The sequence below is a fragment of the Amaranthus tricolor genome, chromosome 14 (assembly GCF_026212465.1).
Source record: "Amaranthus tricolor cultivar Red isolate AtriRed21 chromosome 14, ASM2621246v1, whole genome shotgun sequence".
Lineage (NCBI taxonomy): Eukaryota > Viridiplantae > Streptophyta > Magnoliopsida > Caryophyllales > Amaranthaceae > Amaranthus > Amaranthus tricolor.
In genome coordinates this window covers 237,447-256,048 of record NC_080060.1, presented here as the reverse complement: position 1 = coordinate 256,048, position 18,602 = coordinate 237,447, and the positions used below count along the sequence as shown (strand labels likewise).

General features: G+C 34.2%; 2 protein-coding genes and 1 non-coding gene across 3 annotated transcripts; 2 read left to right on the top strand and 1 right to left on the bottom strand.

Annotated features, from left to right (window-relative positions):
• The first annotated feature begins 597 nt into the window (after nt 1–597).
• On the top strand, nt 598–11,575 carry LOC130800142 (pantothenate kinase 2). The gene is made up of 22 exons (XM_057663505.1): nt 598–976; nt 2,032–2,244; nt 2,431–2,486; nt 2,902–3,018; nt 4,231–4,350; nt 4,472–4,566; nt 4,656–4,749; nt 4,834–4,965; nt 5,761–5,873; nt 6,013–6,205; nt 7,724–7,932; nt 8,198–8,242; nt 8,357–8,405; nt 8,488–8,570; nt 9,004–9,120; nt 9,205–9,268; nt 9,346–9,492; nt 9,993–10,151; nt 10,481–10,564; nt 10,771–10,965; nt 11,035–11,106; nt 11,195–11,575. The coding sequence occupies exons 1-22, from the start codon at nt 706–708 to the stop codon at nt 11,282–11,284; spliced, it is 2,718 nt and encodes a 905-aa protein (XP_057519488.1). The 5' UTR covers nt 598–705; the 3' UTR covers nt 11,285–11,575.
• On the top strand, nt 11,568–11,639 carry TRNAP-UGG (transfer RNA proline (anticodon UGG)). Its single transcript has one exon. It is a non-coding gene; the product is annotated as a tRNA-Pro (tRNA).
• A 2,089-nt stretch (nt 11,640–13,728) lies between these two features.
• On the bottom strand, nt 13,729–17,069 carry LOC130800143 (dof zinc finger protein DOF5.6-like). The gene is made up of 2 exons (XM_057663506.1): nt 16,028–17,069; nt 13,729–15,235 (listed from the first exon to the last, which is right to left on the bottom strand). Exons 1-2 carry the CDS (start codon nt 16,076–16,078, stop codon nt 14,270–14,272), a joined length of 1,017 nt encoding a protein of 338 aa, XP_057519489.1. The 5' UTR covers nt 16,079–17,069; the 3' UTR covers nt 13,729–14,269.
• Between the last annotated feature and the right edge of the window lie 1,533 nt (nt 17,070–18,602).

Below are 18,602 nucleotides of genomic sequence, written 5' to 3'. Positions count from 1 at the left end.
CTAAAATAAATTATACCAAAGCGTATCTAAAAAAATAAATAAAAAATTTATTTTGTGTACCCTTCTACATAAACGGTATCATGAGAAATAAGTTTCGCATAAACATATAGTGGGAAATAAATTCTCAAAAGACATTCTTGAGGGCAAATATCTGGTTAACTCCAAATAGAGTATTTGCGATACTATGGTCTATGGACATCAAATCTTGATTTGCTTAACCTACAGAATATCCCTCCTTAGTCAAAGATCACTTATACAATACTTGGTAATTGTAGGAGTTTTCTCTATTTCCATATGCACTAAAAATCTTTTTGTAGGAGTTTTCTATAGTGTATTTTAATTTTCACACATATTTTATATGAGAGTGTGTTCCGTGAGATGTAATCATATTTGATCTGAATAGCTCAATAATAGTAACTTTTAAGCATAATAGATCTATTGTATGAACTTGTTTCATGGTGAGACATCTTATACCAGAGAGGTTGTAATTTTTATACAATAAATTCAATTTTCTGTGCAATTTTATTAATTTTTAGGACAAAATTACTTTAATTTAATTCTGACCTTTTTATATCACTACACTACTACATGTCAAAAAAAAAGATGGTTAAATTCTGGGTGTTTCAAACAAGACAAATATTGATAGTGTGAGTCTGACCCCAGAAAATATTGGTGGGAGTTAGGCGATTTTTCCGGTAGTTTATTATGGCTGGTTTACCTAAAGACCCAATTCTTGGAATTCACGAAATAAATTCAGAAAATGATACTACTACTAAATTACAAGAAGACAGAAAATTAGAGGATAGAGAAAAAGAAATGGCTCCTGCTACTGGTAATTCAATTCACAGGTCAAGTTCAAGACCACAACTTGATGTTAGTGGTGCTGCTATTCAAGGGAATACTGAGGAAAGAGACCCAACTATTTTGCTCCCTAATCAATCTGATGATATTTCTCATTTGGCTTTGGATATTGGAGGTGAATTTCTCATCTTTTTTTTGATGTTGTGCGTGATTTTTTTTTTTTTTTGACTTTTTTTTTGTTGATTTTGGTTAGTTTATAGTTTTTGTTGATTGGGTTTGATTTGTGCTGAGAAAGTTTGTAATTTTGTGAATTTTGAGTTGGGTTTTTGCAAATTTTATTATGGTGTTAACTGTTATGTTTGAATTTTGACTTATTTAGGTTAATTTTGGTTAGTTTACTGGCATTTCATTGTTTTGATGACTAGGTTTTGATTGTCTGATATGAAAGTTTGTAACTTTGAATTTTGAGTTGGGTTTTTGCAAATGTGTTTTTCTTTTATTTGATTGGATTTATTGAGCTTCTCTTTTTATGCTGAAGTGGTTAGGGATAATGTTAGAATCAATTATGCACCATGCTCAGAGGTCACTCTTAGAGTGCTACTTTGTGCTGATAATTCTTGTTGAATGTCCCAAATCCTAATACTACTAATTTGGTCATTAATGAAGTGTGATGAGATCTGTTGTATAGTATATGCAAGGGAAGTGGAGGTTGAGGTGTGAATGAGAAACATAGATATAACACTTGATGTGAGTGTTATCTAACTAGGGTCATCTGTTTGTACTTTGTATGTTGAATTTGTTGTTTGTGCGAAAATGTAGTATGGATTTTATCTGGCTTTGTGGGAAATAAGGTGCATTGGGAAGACATCTAAGTCTAAAAGACTTGTTTATGTCTTAGTACAGTATTGTGAGCATGCAATCTTGCTGCTACTTTGATAAAGTTTGATTTATTACGATAGTCATTTGGAAACATCTTCGTTAATTGTTATTACAAGGGTAATGTGAACATCCAATCCCGATATCCCGCCTAAGCGGGAGCCACTCAGCATTGTGGTAATGACAAATGGCTGTTTAATAATGTTTGATTTAGAAACATATATTGGTCGTGTTTCGCTACCATGTTGCTAAAGTCAGATCGAACCTGCTCCTTTTTGTCACTTTTTATTATGTTCAAGGTAGTAATTCCTGCCATGACACAATTGGAAATACGTCTTTCTATCTATGTGCTAGGATCCCTCATCAAGCTTGTCTATTTTTCAAGACATGAGGATAAGTCTGTTGAAGATAAGCGAAAGAGGTCATTGAAGCAAAGATTTGGTATTTCCAATGGTACGTGGAGAAGCTATCCAGTACTTGGTGGCAGACTCCATTTTGTTAAGTTTGAAACTACCAAGATAAATGATTGTTTGGACTTCATCAAGTCAAAGCAACTACATTGTGGAGGTATGCCTTTTTCTCAAGTGAGACGGCCCTTTTTTAATTTGTTTATGAGAAGTCTGCAAAAATGTTGCATTAGTAATACTAGGTTACATGACTGTATATCACTATTTCCTCTGGATTCTGGTGTAGCTGTTGTGAAATTTCTATTATATACACTTGCTACCAAAATAAAATTCACTTATGATGCAGGGATGGTGGCTCGTTGGCCTTCTGATGCATTGTCAAATGAAAATGTCGTAGTCAAGGTAACTGGTTTTTGATATCTCGTCTTAATCATCGGAACCGTCTCAGAGGATTATCACTTGATATGATTTTGCTTACTTGCATTTACTTGTATTAATTTTTAAGGGGAGACTATTGCATACACACTTTGCTGGACGCTACATTTTATGTCCACATACATGTATTTTCTTGCTTTGAGGGGGGGGGGGGGGCTTGAGTGGTGAAGTTATGATTTTATTCAGAATTGAATCTCATATATCTTTCTTTAGTTCTGTAAGCCTTTCATATACAAATGCAAGATGCTTGCCAACTTGGATTCTCAATATTTATCAGCATATAATGTGCATATACCCCACTTAGTATTTTTTTGGCTCTTCATTTATGCATTAGTGATGTTTGTACACATTTTGTCTCTTATTTTCTTGGATTTGAGTGAAGGCCACAGGAGGTGGAGCGTACAAATTTGCAGATCTTTTTAAAGAAAGACTTGGTGTTAGTCTTGACAAGGAGGATGAAATGAATTGTCTTGTAGCTGGTGCGAATTTTTTGCTCAAGGTGAACATGTAATTCCTTCATTTTTTTTCCTTTTATACTGCTCTGATAGTTCTTTTGCCTTTTGTTTTGATTATGAATATAATAAACAACATCAATTGATAAAAATGAGTGAGGGATGTTGTCTTTTATCTTGGCATGTTCTAATTGGTTTAGATAGCTAGCTCAAACAGCTTCTTTTGTTCTGTATTGTGGTTTTTGGGTATTGGACAATGGAAGAAATTGGGTCAACACTTTTTTTTGGGTAAAGTGTTTTTATTGGTTTGGACAATGGATGTTATCTTTTGTGTTAGCATGTTCAAATGGTTTAGATAGCTTTCTCAACTAGTAGTATTTGAATAAATAAATATTATGGTTGCAGACTTTGGTTATATGCAGTTAGTAATATCATCCAGCTATTGATTTCCTTAATTTTGTAATAAATTATATTGTTTCTGAAATAATTTGGTTCCCAATAATCATATAATTCGAATCACCATCTTCTTATGCTATCTTTAATTGTTTCAGTATGTCAATCACATGGTTTTTCCTTACTCTTAAGTGAGGGTTAATGTATTTTGATTTATTATTATTATTTTTTAATTAAATAGGCTATGTAAGTTTACTTTCTCTGAGTTTTAATTATCAGATCCTAGTTTATCTTAGAATACTTAGTTTGAATTAGGATAGTCATCATATTCCTTGTAAGATTTAAGATTAGGTTTGTTATGCATTATTATTAGTACAATACGCATGCCTAACAATTAAAGAAAACGAATTTTAAATTTTATAGTGGTTGCTTTTAATATGATGCTATCAAATTTTAAGAGGAAATGCCCTGATGGCATGCTTGGATTGGGTGTAAATACTTAAGGGTTGAAAAAAAGTCAAAGTAAGAAAATGAAGTTGATAAATGAGAAATTAGTGAAATTTGATTGTTGTAGTGGTGGAAGAATGGTCGCAAAGTGATGAAAAATGAAGGGAGCTCTCATTTTGTGGGGTAAATATTTATCCTAGGGGAGGGTGGGGGAATGTATTACCTCTATAGTAGAGGAAATCATCTTCTTTTTCCATTATTATTTTTATTTCATGCTCATTTTACCTTCTTCACAACTATCTCAACTACTTTAAATGCATCTCTATTTGCTTTCATTTCATTAGTTTGACTTTATTTCCCCCTTAAATATTTACACTCAATCCAAGCATGCTCTGAGTATCATTTGATTTCCTGAATAGGCTATTCGTCATGAGGCTTTCACACATATAGAGGGTCAGAAAGAATTTGTGCAGATTGATCAAAATGATCTATTCCCTTACCTCCTTGTAAACATTGGATCTGGTGTTAGTATGATAAAGGTAATTCTTTTTTACACTTCCCTTCTCCACAGAAATATAAATGTTTTTTAGTTACAGCTATTTTTTATTTATTGTTCAATGTCTGATAATGATGTTGTGCTTGAACTCGCAATTGATATAGGTTGATGGGGATGGGAAGTTTGAGCGCGTAAGTGGTACTAATGTTGGAGGTGGTACATATTGGGGTCTAGGAAAGCTCTTGACCAAGTGCAAGAGGTCATATTGGGTGTATTTTTTATGTCCCTTCTCGAGTTTTGTCCCTTTCTAAAATTTTACTAAGCCTTACCCCATGTTCCCTCATGCAGCTTTGATGAACTTTTAGAGTTGAGCCAACGTGGAGATAATAGAACCATAGACTTGCTTGTTGGAGATATTTATGGCGGTCTGGATTATTCCAAGGTTGTTTTAAGTTCTTTGGTACCTTTTTGATGTGCATTCTTATCGCTTGTAATTATGCTCTATGTTTACTTCTAATGTTCACAGATTGGTCTATCTGCATCAACCATTGCTTCTAGTTTTGGCAAGACCATTTCTGAAAACAAGGAGCTTGAAAATTATAGACCTGAAGATATTTCCCTTTCACTCCTTCGAATGATTTCATACAACATTGGACAGGTATACTGGAGATATGATATGGTGTCGGTGTTGTAAACTTTTCTAGAACTGAAAATGATAATGTTTCTCTTCTCATAGATTTTTCAAATTGTTGGATTAGTGGCACTTGCCAGGTAAACTATATGATGGGAATGAGCAATATCTATTTAATACTATGTGATAGACAGGTTGACAGTAGCCTGGTTCCTTGGCTTATAGTAATTGTCACAGTTTTCATTCTTTTCTAGATCAATTACTATTGATTGAGTCACTTTTTCTTATGATAGCTTATGGGGATAATTTTTCTAGCGCTTGACTCCTCGTGTATAGAAGTGACACCTGTACACAGCCTTTGTGTCTACGTGATCAATTCTTCTATTACTTGAAGGGGACAATAGTCCATAGAGGTTATTGCAAAAATTTTTGGTAAAAAATAAATAGAAGTTTGCTCTTCCATAACCACTGACCAGTATGATTTAGAAGAAAAGCATGATAATAGCTCAACAATAGAAGTAACCCGTGTTTTTGAAAATTTATGACATTCAAAATTCTTTCGATGGTGATTTGACAAGAAATACCATCTCATGCTTTATCCGTATAATACTGGATTTTTTTAGGGGTGTTTCCTAATCAGTTTCTTTGTTGATGAATAAACGTAGTTGTATTCGATCAGGTTTCACCGTATAATACTCATATAGTCATATATATGGGTTTTTTCGTATGATTCCAATTTGACACAACTGTATATCCCTATGCCTAAATTTTTACTTTATTGGAAGAAATAATTTTCATTCTTCTATGTTGGATTATTTTCAGATAGCCTATTTAAATGCTCTCCGTTTTGGCCTTAAAACCATATTCTTTGGAGGATTTTTTATCAGAGGCCATGCCTACACAATGGACACCATCTCTTTTGCTGTGCAATTCTGGTAATAATTAATATCGGTTTGTTAGATCAGATTTGAGAATGATGATAGTCTACATGGGCCATTCAACTTGGCCAACTAGTTGAATGAAGACTCACTGTTTGGTCCTCAACGTTTGTTCCTGTATATGATCTTTATCTAGGTCCAAAGGGGAAGCCAGAGCGATGTTTTTGCGGCATGAAGGCTTTCTTGGAGCTTTGGGTGCATTTATGAGTTATGAAAAACATGGTCTTGACGATGTGATGGTCCATCAAATGGTGGAACGGTTCCCTATGGGTGCACCATATGTCGGGGGAAAGATACATGGCCCACCTTTGGGAGATCTTAATGAGAAGGTAAAAATGCCATTAATACTTTGGGTTTTGATGGTTATAGATGAGAAAACTGTGGTTTTTTTCATGCATTGTGCCTATCTACTCATCAAGGTAAAGCCTGTTAGCTAATAACATGTGTGATGCCAGCATTCTCAACCCCCATTTTTGCTAAGGCGGTGCAGCCTGAAGGTATTGCGAGACAGCTAAATTTGTCCGTTTGAGTGTCATCCTAGGTTAACTCTTTCTGCGCAATCATTTGCATTCATCACTAACTTAAATCAATTATGCTAAGTCAATGACATATCAAAACATGGAAGGTGCAGGACATAAATTGGATTGTGATCTATTCATCTATATCCTGCATGACAGGAAAGACATGTTCTCTTCTTATTTTTACTTTGTTGTAAAGAAAAATGATGTTTAACCGATAGAAAGTCGTTAAAAATGATTTTTACAGTAAACTATTTGTACGACACGGAGATCAAGGCTGAAGTTGTCAACCCATTCGAAGCTAATTTTAATATTTGATTCTGTTATTTGCTTCAAACTTATCTAAGCTGATTTATATTCTTTTATAAGTATGACGACTGCAAACAACGTCAAAGAAAAACTTTGATATCAGAATGTGTATTATGAAGAACTAGTTAGGACATAGGAGTGGGTAACTATAATAAATAAACTTCATAGTTAATACTTGCACAAATTATTCCCTTATCAACGTATATCTATTTTGATTGTTAATTACTTCCTGAAATTATTGATGTTCACCAACTGAAAGAATATGTAAGTTCATATTTTCATAGAATTATTATGTGATCGAAGTGTTCTGTCAAAGTAGTCCATGTTTCAAGCCACATGCCGATAGTAAACTGTGTGCTATTTGTACTTGGTAATGAATTTGAACTGTAATTTCTTCGCAATTTTATATGTAACTAGATGAGAATAGGTGTGATAAAGTGTCATATCAATGTCTACTGTAGGTATTTTAGTATTAGTTATAATATTAGGGGAAAGGAAAACAAGTATAAATAAGAAAGGGAGACTAGAGATAGATATCAGAATATTTTGTACACACTTTTACTTGAGTCCTAAACTCATTCTTGAAAGATTGCAAGCCTCTCGAAAGCTTGTATCATGATCAATGTATTTTTGAATTTCACTAATACAATAACATTTACATTTCTACTTAATATTTTGCAGTGGATTGGAGTGTTCTAATGGATAATATAAAGCTTCTGTTCTACATGTATTTTGTACATTAATGGAGTCTATTTCAAGGCAGAATCTAGTAAATGTGTAGGATGACAAGATATTCATAATTGCTAATTTTTTGCATATCTAACCCTTGAGACTATTTAGTTGTATTTAGTATCAGTAAAGCATCTTGAACTCATCTAGTTTTTATCCTCCTTTTCCACATGACTACCGCCATGCCTTTGATGGTCTCTTGGAAAGGAAGTAAAAATAAAACCTCAACTAAGAAAGTAATTGTTTTTTAACATAGCTTCTAAGACAAGTCTTTGGGCTTCAAAATTGCAGATATCATGGATGGAAAAATTTGTACAAAAAGGAATGAAAATAATTGCTCCTGTTCCGATGACCTCTCCTGCAACAACTGGACTTGGGGGCTTTGATGTCCCTTTATCAAGAGGAGATACTTTGCGTTCTGATGCAAGCAGCTTAAATGTTGGGGTTTTGCACCTCGTTCCTACTCTGGAGGTGTTTCCTTTGCTGGCTGACCCAAAAACGTAGGAACACTCTTCAACCATCTTATCTGGCACTTTGTTAATGTTGTCTCATATATTTCTGCAGAATAACATGGGAATCAATTTTGAGTGGTCTAAAATCATCTCTTTCTTTGCACTATGATTTTGAAGATTATTCCTTAAATGCTATTTTAACAATAGTTTCGAGCTGTTTTGAAAAAGGAGTTTATATCTCCTGGAAAGGAATTGTAATTCTCGTCAACATTTATTGATTACTTGCGCTAAAGATAATATTTATTTTGCGCAGATATGAACCTAACACTATTGATTTATCAGACCCTGGTGAGCTAGAGTAAGTCACATACTTCTATTTTTTTTTATTACTTGGTTTCAACTAGGATATTTAAAGCGTCAACCATTAAAATGTCTCGTACGCTAATAGTACTCTTTATTGTTTGTATCATAGGTATTGGCTTACTGTGTTGTCTGAACATTTGCCTGATCTTGTGGACAAGGTAAAGGTTTATAGTTAATATTTCTTTACTTGTGTTGTAATTTACTGGTATGAGGAATCAATTTTTGGTTGTACATTCATAGGCTGTGGCTAGTGAAGGAGGAACTGATGATGCTAAAAGGAGGGGTGATGCTTTTGCTCGTGCATTTTCTGCGCACTTGGCCAGGTACATATCTCAGTGCACTCTTATACTTCTATATAAGTGCACTCTTATACTTCTGATTAAGCCTTTAATGTTGGAGATCCCAAGTTCTGTTATGCTAGTGATGATGATATCAGCATTCACCCTTCTTGGGTGATGCACAACCAATTAAATAAAGTATATTTATTAAATATCATAATTAACAGCAGGAAATGCTTCCGACTGTTGGAAACATTGACTTGTGTTTGAAACCATTTTATCTGCAAATGGGTTTGCTTTGGAATCTCAAAGAACCTTTACTGCCTTACTACAGACCTGAAGACCTTTTTAACATGCCAACTGGCTTCAATTAAATGATGAGTGTGGTTCTTAAGAACTTCACCAACCTGTACATCGAAGGAGAATTTTTTCCTTGGGATTAAAATTCATGAAATTTTGATTTTAACTCCTTACCAAGGTTGATGGAAGAGCCTGCTGCTTATGGGAAGTTAGGGCTGGCCAATCTACTGGAACTAAGGGAGGAGTGCTTGAGGGAATTTCAGTTTACTGATGCATATAGAAGCATAAAACAAAGGTATGGTACTCGATGATTTGGAGGCCGATGTGAGATGTACTCTCGTTAACCATTATTTGAAATTTTTATTCAATCACGTGTCAGAGAAAATGAGGCTTCCCTTGCTGTTTTACCTGACCTTCTAATGGAGCTTGATAGCATGACCGAGGTATGTATGTGATCTCACATCTCTTCAACACAATGAACGCATCCATGCAACATGACCTGATTTCATTATTTGTTCAGGAGGCTAGATTGTTTACTTTGATTGAGGGTGTGCTAGCAGCAAACATTTTTGACTGGGGATCCCGTGCTTGTGTGGAGCTTTATCACAAAGGGACAATTATTGAGATTTACAGGATGAGTCGCAAAAAGATGCAAAGACCATGGCGGGTTAAGTGTTTTGACTTTTTGATTGTGTTTCTTTTCAGTGGCAAAGTTAAACATCATGGCAAATAGTGAAATCATCTCACTCTTACGTCCCGTTTGGTTAATGGTATTGAATGGCAGTAATAAGAATGATTTTTTGTGTTGATTTTGATGAGATGTGCCATATTATCCCATGGTAATGAAGGCCTCATCATTGTCATGATGATGTTTTTTCTTCAAAATTTTTCATTACCACCAAATACTACATTTCGAAAAGGTAGTGGATGAGAATGAATTTTTTGAAGAAAAAAGAAAGCTAGTGTAGGACAAACATGATTATCAAGTGAACTTTTTAGCAAAATATCAAATTTTCATTATTAATAATTGCCATTTGATACAAACAGACAGAGGTCATTAGTATATATCATTAGTGACAGTTCAATGTCTAAGTAGTAACTACTATTAAGTACTAATATAATATACTTTGAAATTAAGACAGTTGCTCATTTGAGCTTGTGCATCAGGTGGATGATTATGACATATTTAAGGAGAAAATGCTTGGATCTGATGGCAAGAAGCCATCAGCACATAAACGAGCGTTGCTTTTTGTGGATAATTCAGGTGCTGACGTTGTATTAGGAATGCTTCCACTTGCTAGAGAGCTTCTTCGGTGTGGAACTGAGGTGAGTCTGGTTTTATGAAACAAAATATCCATTTCCTTTCCCGATATTTCCCTGAGGTTGTTTCCTAGCTCTTTGGGGTGTTTTGTTTATTCCTTTTCTCTCTGATTTGTTGTTGGGTGTTGTTGCTTTGGACTTTATATGCATGAAAATCAACTAGATGCAAACTGACATTAGTGAACAAAAGATATGCTACACATAGTAATTTGAAGTGATTACTGGTGGTTTTGGTACTGTGGACATCTGAACGTATTTGAAAGCGAACAGAGAATTAATACAAACTTTGCTGTGGGTTATGAATGTACTTAATTGATGTGGTGATTTTATTGCAGGTTGTTCTCGTAGCAAACTCGCTTCCCGCATTGAACGATGTTACTGCAATGGAGCTTCCTGACATTGTTGCAGAGGCAGCAAAGGTGTGTATTCATTCATCTTTATTTTCTTCAAGTCCTTACAAATTGTGTCGCTACTTGCTCCCAAATAAAAGGGGCTGGTCGGCTGGATTAGAAGAAATACAGAATTTGTTTATTGTTTGTGTTAATATGCATTTTTATGAGCAAATAAAAGGGGCTGGATGTGTCCTTACTCCTAATCTAAAAATAGTTGATTGTTCATTTGTCAGAACTGTGATATCCTGCGAAGAGCAGCTGAAGCTGGTGGTCTTCTTGTGGACGCAATGATAAATATCCAAGACAGTTCAAAAGAAGAATGTCCTTCAGTGCCACTCATGGTTGTTGAGAATGGATGCGGTAGTCCGTGTATTGACTTACGGCAAGTCAGCTCTGAGTTAGCAGCGGCTGCTAAAGATGCCGATTTGGTACGTTGTTGCTTTGTTAATTGCAAAGAGAAATGGTACAAAAATGTGATGTATGCAAATGCAATGCAGATAATATTGGAAGGCATGGGTAGAGCAATTCATACCAATTTCAATGCAAAGTTTAAATGTGATGTTTTAAAGGTGAGTAGTGAGTAGTGTTACCCTTTATCGTATTCGTTGCTTTGCTTCATTCAATGTTTAATTTGACGTCTGAAATAACAATTTGCAGCTGGCAATGGTGAAGAACCAGAGATTAGCAGAGAAGTTGCTTAATGGAAACATATACGACTGTGTCTGCAGATTTGAGCCATCAAACTAAGAGTTTTGTTAAAATGAAATTCATTTACAAATAATTAATAACAGAGTTTCAATATATTCTATGTACAGAATACAGATGGTTTGATTTCATGTAATGTAATGCAGAACTTCTTTCAAATAGTTTCAAGTTTGGATGTTGGATTTCTATTTGGTTTGATTTCATGTAATGTAATACCAAAGACCAAAAAATGTTATCCGAATGTGTCATTTTGGGAACAACTGCAAATAGTTACAAATTAGGATTCCTGTATTTAGTCTTAAGATATTTCACTACACAACAACAAGGGCGTTTGGTCTAGTGGTATGATTCTCGCTTTGGGTGCGAGAGGTCCCGAGTTCGATTCTCGGAACGCCCCTTTTTTTTTTTAAAATATTCATCCATCATTCTTGCTGGCTTAAATATAACTTTTCATCAGTCGTAGCTGTCTAGGCAATAATTTTAATTGATAAACTCACTTCTTGGTGGTCAAAAATATTCAACAACTTGGAGAGTAATACAAAATTCTAAACTCTGAGCATTTTATTTTACATGTATTTTATTATTATATAATAAATTTCACATTATGAAAATTAATATGCAAATTTTTATGATAAACATCATCTCATTCAGAGACTCCAACTACGATCCCTCTTGAGCACAAATCATGAAACTAATTAAACGATACAATTTATATGTTATCTTTAAGAAGCATATTACTGATGTTACTATATTTGTAATTTGTTTATAACCTGACATTCCTGTTATGAGCGATATATCCACATTCTCAATCACTCTCCTGGTCTCAAACATACACATGTTTAATTTGTCTAATTCTCTTACTAAGAATTATAAAAATAATTTTAACAAAGAACTTTTATATATTGTTTTGAATTTACTGGTGGAAGACACTGCTAGAGAAATATTCAGGTTCCATCATTGTTTGGTTTGTTCAATAAAGTGGAGTTAAATTAAATAATCCCAAGTGGTAGTAATTAGTAGAAGTAAAATTAAACTTCCAAAAATCAAAAAGAGAAACATAGTAGAAGTACTTCATATTTTGGTTCTAAATGATTATGATTTAAAGTGGAAGCAGCTAGCTAGACTTGTCTTTTGAACCTTTAAACCCAACCTTACTCATGCTATATGTTGTGCGACACAAGAACTAAGATCGATGAACAATAAAAAAATTTAATGCAAACAATAAGAAAATGACACAATAGATTTAACGTGGTTAACTACCAATGTGATAGCTACGTCCACCAGCACGAGATCAAATAATTTCACTATGATCGGAAAGAATTACAAGATGAATCAAGAATTTCACTCACAAATTACAATGGCTCTCTTGTGATCTCTCTATTTGTAAATAATGAAACCCTAGCACTAATAGAAGGAGATATATATACTAAAACCTAACTAAAAGATACTTGGGCTCCAAAAAACTCAAATAACTGTCCAAAACCCACGAGCAAATAAGAGAAAACGTATAACCGTCAAAAGCGACGAGTCATCTCCAGTAAGCAATGACTCATTGCAAAAAGCGATGAGTCGTCCCCCAAAAAGCCATGACTCGTGGCAAACTTTCTCTACTCTAGAAGCGACGACTCGTCGGTAAGTCTTTGACCTCTACCTTCACTCGTTCTTCTTCAACTCATCTACAACCACGATTAAGACTCGAATCGAGTCACCAATTATCAACACTATATTTGGTTTAGAATCGATATCATCATACTTCCTCCGTTTTAATTTACTTGCAACATTTGCTTTTTTACGCTGTCCAATGCGTTAATTCAATCCTTAGTATCTCTAATTAGGTATAATAAAAAATTATTAAAATTTGATATTAATAATATTTGCAATGAGACGAATTAGATTAGATCTCACTTGACTATATTTTAACCTATAAATTAAAAACTAATCACAAATTAAGAGTGATGAATAAATAGTACATTTTGTTGCAATTAATATGGAAAGGAGGAAGTGTATATATAGGACCATTTGGTCAAGATATTTAATTTAATCAAATTAATTTTGCACCAACAATCAGGTTTTAAAGTGAATGTTAATCAAATGTTTTTCATCCACCCCTTACTTTCCCTTTTTCATATTCTTGCTTTCCCTTTTTCATATTCTAGCTTTCTCTTTCTGCTTCTTATGTTTCAAACTCTAAATCTAATTAATAGGTTTAAAGTAAGTCTAGACCACCATTTGGCCTATGTCCCTTTGTTATAATGTCTATAAACTAATTTAATAAGTTTATGGCATAAATGGAAAATTTAGTACTAACTTATAAATTAGTAAAATTAATTTTCTATCATAAATTACTCTATTTGTGATTTTTTTAATCTCTAATTAGCAACTAAATAAATAGGTGGATCAATAAACTTAAGGATATAGTTATATGGATATAGTTGATCTCATCATTATCATGTTTAATTTGGTGGAGTAGAAAAAGCTGCACCAAGTCCAAATATACACATATACCAAATATCTGTTGTCAAATGTGAAGCACTACATAATAATAAACAACTTTCATGCATGAAATTTGTGTATTAATTAATAATTAGAAAGCACTAACACAAGCGTATATATGTAAGAGTAAATCGAATGAAAGCAAAAATACAAGAACTCATAATACTCCACTTAGTTAGGCATGCTATTATATTATGTACTCCCTTTTTGACTTAAACAAGCTCCCATTCACACTATTATTATCATCATCATCATCATCATGTTTTTTTAATTGCCATTCTAATTAATTGGAGATCTTGCATGCAATATAATAACCCACCTTCCTTAGATGCACTTCATTACCTTAATTAGCTCATATACTAATACGGCTTTAAATTACTTCAAAGAACTCAAAACAAATTTCAAAATACTCGATCTTGGAATTGGATTAAGGAGCTATATATGGATTAACTGTTTAATATAATTTATATAGTGTGTAATAGTTAAGTATACATGAGTTTAATTTAGACTAATGGGTTTAAGCCATTCCAAGAGTTAAGACCAGTCGTACTCAAAAGATGTGTTCTTCTCAACATTGTGATAAGTAGTAGCACAACCGGTACCTTGGTCTTGCCGCCATTCAAGGGATAAAAGCTTAGGGTTAGGCTTCACATCTACTCCACTTTCATGATGATCATGATTGTTACCATCATATGGGAGCAATAGCCTCTCATCCATAACGCTAATTCCTGAATTTTCATAATCATGAATATTATTAGTAGATGCCAATCCAAATGGGGAATTAGAAGAATAAATAGTGCCAAAATTAGCAGTATTATAACCAGCTCCAATTCCACCTAAAAAACGAACATGTTCACTTCCATTATTAGTATTACCATTTCCCATGAAATCATGCCCTCTATTTCCTCCAACAAAACCGGTACCTTCATACTTACTATCCATGAAATCAATTGGTCTAATCATCCCTCCAGCCTGCATGAAAGTTCCTCCTCCAAGCCCGATTTGTGCGCCAATTAGGTTTGCAAGATGAGGAGGAAATTGAACTTCATAAGGGAATGATAATGGATGAACATCAATAGGGTTATTAGAAGTAAAAGGGGATCCAAGACCCGTAATAGGCCCGTTTTGGACGTAAATGGGTTGGTTTTGTGGTTCATTATTGGACTTCTTTGAGCTCGACTTTTTGTTCTTTCTACAACCTCCACCAACTGGAATGTTCCTTAGGGTTCCTCCTTTAGTCCAGTACCTTCTACAAGTCTTGCAAAAGTACCTAGGCTGTGATAAACTATAGTTGTTATAGTAGCAGAATTTGGTGTGACTTGAATCACACCTTGGACATTTTAGGTTTTGGTAATGGGGTGGCCTTAACCTTCTTTCCATTAATGGCGGTACCGTCCTGGACGAACATGGTGCTGCTAACATACAGTCGCTTGTAGTTCCTCCTGACGGTGAGGATAATAATGAATCTAACCCTGTTGATATTTCCTCCGACATTGTACCCTGAATAATTTAATTTTAGATCAATTTAATCTTCAATTCATATAAAATATTTAACAATCAATTTCATTCAAATTGCTGCATTTTAACTTAAAATACAATTAAGTACATAAATGAAAAATATAATAAATAAAATGAAAGGTTGTGACAAATTCAGGATACAAATGATCAGAGTTGGTTGAACACTATGAGTGTGTAGATAATCAATTTAAAAAATAACTACGGTGAGGATCGCCATTTAATCACGCCCAATCGCTAAATCATCAGCAGCTGCCTAATGGACAAGCTTAGCTAAATATGTGAGCTACATTACTACACTCTTGATAACAAAAATTATAGGAACCATTTTTAGGTGTTATATGTTATCCAGGTTTTAAACAAATGAGTCGTTGAGTCATGGATGGAGGCTTGATAATTCTCATGATAACAGGGATACTTATGTAGGTAGGTCATAATTAACTTAATTTATTAACATGATTGCCAAATAATAATGTAAATTATTGTCCATTAAGAAATACACCAACCAGGCAACCACATGCATGATTACATCATCATTATCCTAGAATATTAATATTAATAATAAATAATAATAATAATTTAATTATTATTAAAAGAAGCAGCAAATAGAAGTTTAATTAGAAGACAATGAGAAAGACGACGGTATGTATGAGCTAGGTGGAGGTGGTGGAGGCGGTTCACATTGGCATTAATGGCAGAAATAATAATAATAATAATAATAATAATAATAATAATAATAATAATAATAATAATAATAATAATAATAATATAATATACCTGAAGCCAATCAGAAGAATCCATGCAAACTTGTAGAGAAGTATGCGCCATGATTAACGGATTATGGATAATGGATTATGAATTGAATTAATGGAGACTGGTTAGCTAGCTTATTTATGGATCCAGAGAGAGATTAATTAATTTGCACATTGCATACTACAGAGAGAGATATAATACAAAGAAGAAGAAGAAGGAATAGAGAGAGAAAGTTAGTTTTGAAGATAATAAGAGAGAAGTAATAGAGAAAAAGTGGGGAGTATTGAGTGGGTTTCATCGTGAATATGAAGGAACAAAAAGGTGATGCTGCTGGATAACTGGATATGGCCCGTGTACGAAAGTAGAATAAAAATATTTTAGTAACATAGGTTTAGGAATCATAATATTGATGTAATTATTCTTATTATTCTTTCCTAATTTAGTAGCTAATCTTGTGTATAAATGTACCTACCAATCATGTCAAATGAATATGAAAGACACAAGAAAAAACCCAATTTCCGCATTATTTATTTTCTTTATTGCATTATCTATTTTCTTTATGGTATCAGTGTCGATGTTGTTTTCTGACGACCTATAACCGGTTCACCTTATCGATTTTCATTATCTACCCAAAATAACTTACCTAAAATGGAAATAAAAATCCGGTTGTCTTCACCCACACCTTTGTTGCAACTTGAGCAGTTAAACACCAACAAAAGTGTCTCTAATCCCGGAATTTTTTTTCCGATGAACTACCTGACCGGAGTTGGGAAACCCACCCAACTTCACAAAACCAGATCTAGCATATACAGTGAAAAAGAAAAAATCAAAGTCAGCCAAATCGAAGTTAGCCTTTGCTTTCTTCCTATTTATCCGGCGAAGGAAAAATTACTCTCGTTCAATCATGAGCAGGCCGCCACCAAGGACTCGAAAATCCGAACCTGTGGCACGGCCTGCCCTTTAAAAATAGTGTCAAGGCAGTAGGGAGAGGAGAGAAGCATTAACAATGGCAGTATTTTAGTGAAGAATAAAGGAGTAGAGAGAGAAAGCATAAACCATAAAAAAAAGAAACTGATTTTTTGAGAGGAGAGAGAAATTCCAAAGTATTTTATATGGAGGCCACTAGTAGGGCTGAACATGGTTTGGTCTAAACCGTAGACCAAACCGGACCAAACCGTAATTTAAATATTTGGTTTGGTCTACGGTCTAAATGGTCTGGTCTGGTTTTTTTTTTAAACGGTTTACGGTCCGGTCCCGGTTTTAAAATTTTAAAACCAAACCGGACCGTAAAACCGTTTTAAAATCAAATTTTAGGGGATTAGGCATTAGGGTTGGGCAACTACTCAGTAAGTCAGTACTCATTTCATGAATTCCTAATCTGAAATTCCTGGCTGCCTCCACTCCAATCTCCATCTCCATTTCAGACTTCCTCGCCTTCTCTCTCATTCCTTCTTCGAGGCTTCTGTGCTCCTGGCTTCTCTGATAATCGCCTGCCTCCTCGCCTTCAACCCATTGACAATCGAGTATCGACAGTGCTTCTGTGCTTCTTCGAGTGTAGAATCTCAGCATTCACCACGGAATCAAGTGTAGAATCTCGTAATGTAAGTATATTGCTTGATTTTTTAGGGTTTTTTCAAGCCTTCTGTTTTACTGGAGAATTTAGCCTTCTGTTTTGATTTTTCAAGTGTAGAATCTTTCATATCAATGAACTTAGTCTTTTTTGTGATGGAGAAGATGACATTAACTTCAGAATCAAACCCAATAAGAGAAGCAGCAAGAACATAAAGCCCAAATATCAAAACCCTTAAAACCAATTCTGCAATTTTCACCCTCTTTTCAATAACTTTAGCAGTGCAGCTTCCATGGTGGACAGCTACATTTCCTGGACTTGTTCCAAAACTCATCTTCTCTACTTTTCACACAGTTTTACACCTTCACAATTTGCACTTGAAAAATCAGAAGCAAGAATGTGTTTAACAATGAAGAAATGTTTCTAGCTTTCTTTTATAACACAAACTAAACAATCACAAATCACAATCAACCCAAAATCACAATCTACATTTCTGAATGTTAAATTGTTAATTATGTTGAATGTTGAATGTTAATATGTTGGTATTAATCATTTGATATGTTGAATGTTAATATGTTGCTGCTGCTGTATTATGCAAGAAAATGCAAGAAACTATCCTCATTAATTAAGGTTGATAATATATGTTGTTGATATTGGTTGATATTTTAGTCTTTGTAGACTAAATAGATTGTTGATGATCAATTGTAGTTTGCAATGTCGATGGATGAACCTTTTATAGTTTGCGATGAAAATGCAAGAAAATGTATTTTGTCTACAGATTATCGTTTATCTTAGATTCTCACTCAATTAAAAAAATACAAAAAAAAAAAACCGCAGACCAGACCAGACCAGACCGTTCTAGAACGGTCTGGTCCGGTCTTTTGACTGGTCTGGTCTGGTCTGAAAAATTTCCAGACCGGAATTTCTGGTCTGGTCTGATTTTTCTGTCAAACCAGACCAGACCGGACCGTGTGTAGCCCTAGCCACTAGTACTCCTAAAAATCCACAAACCCACCCGGTTTCCCACGC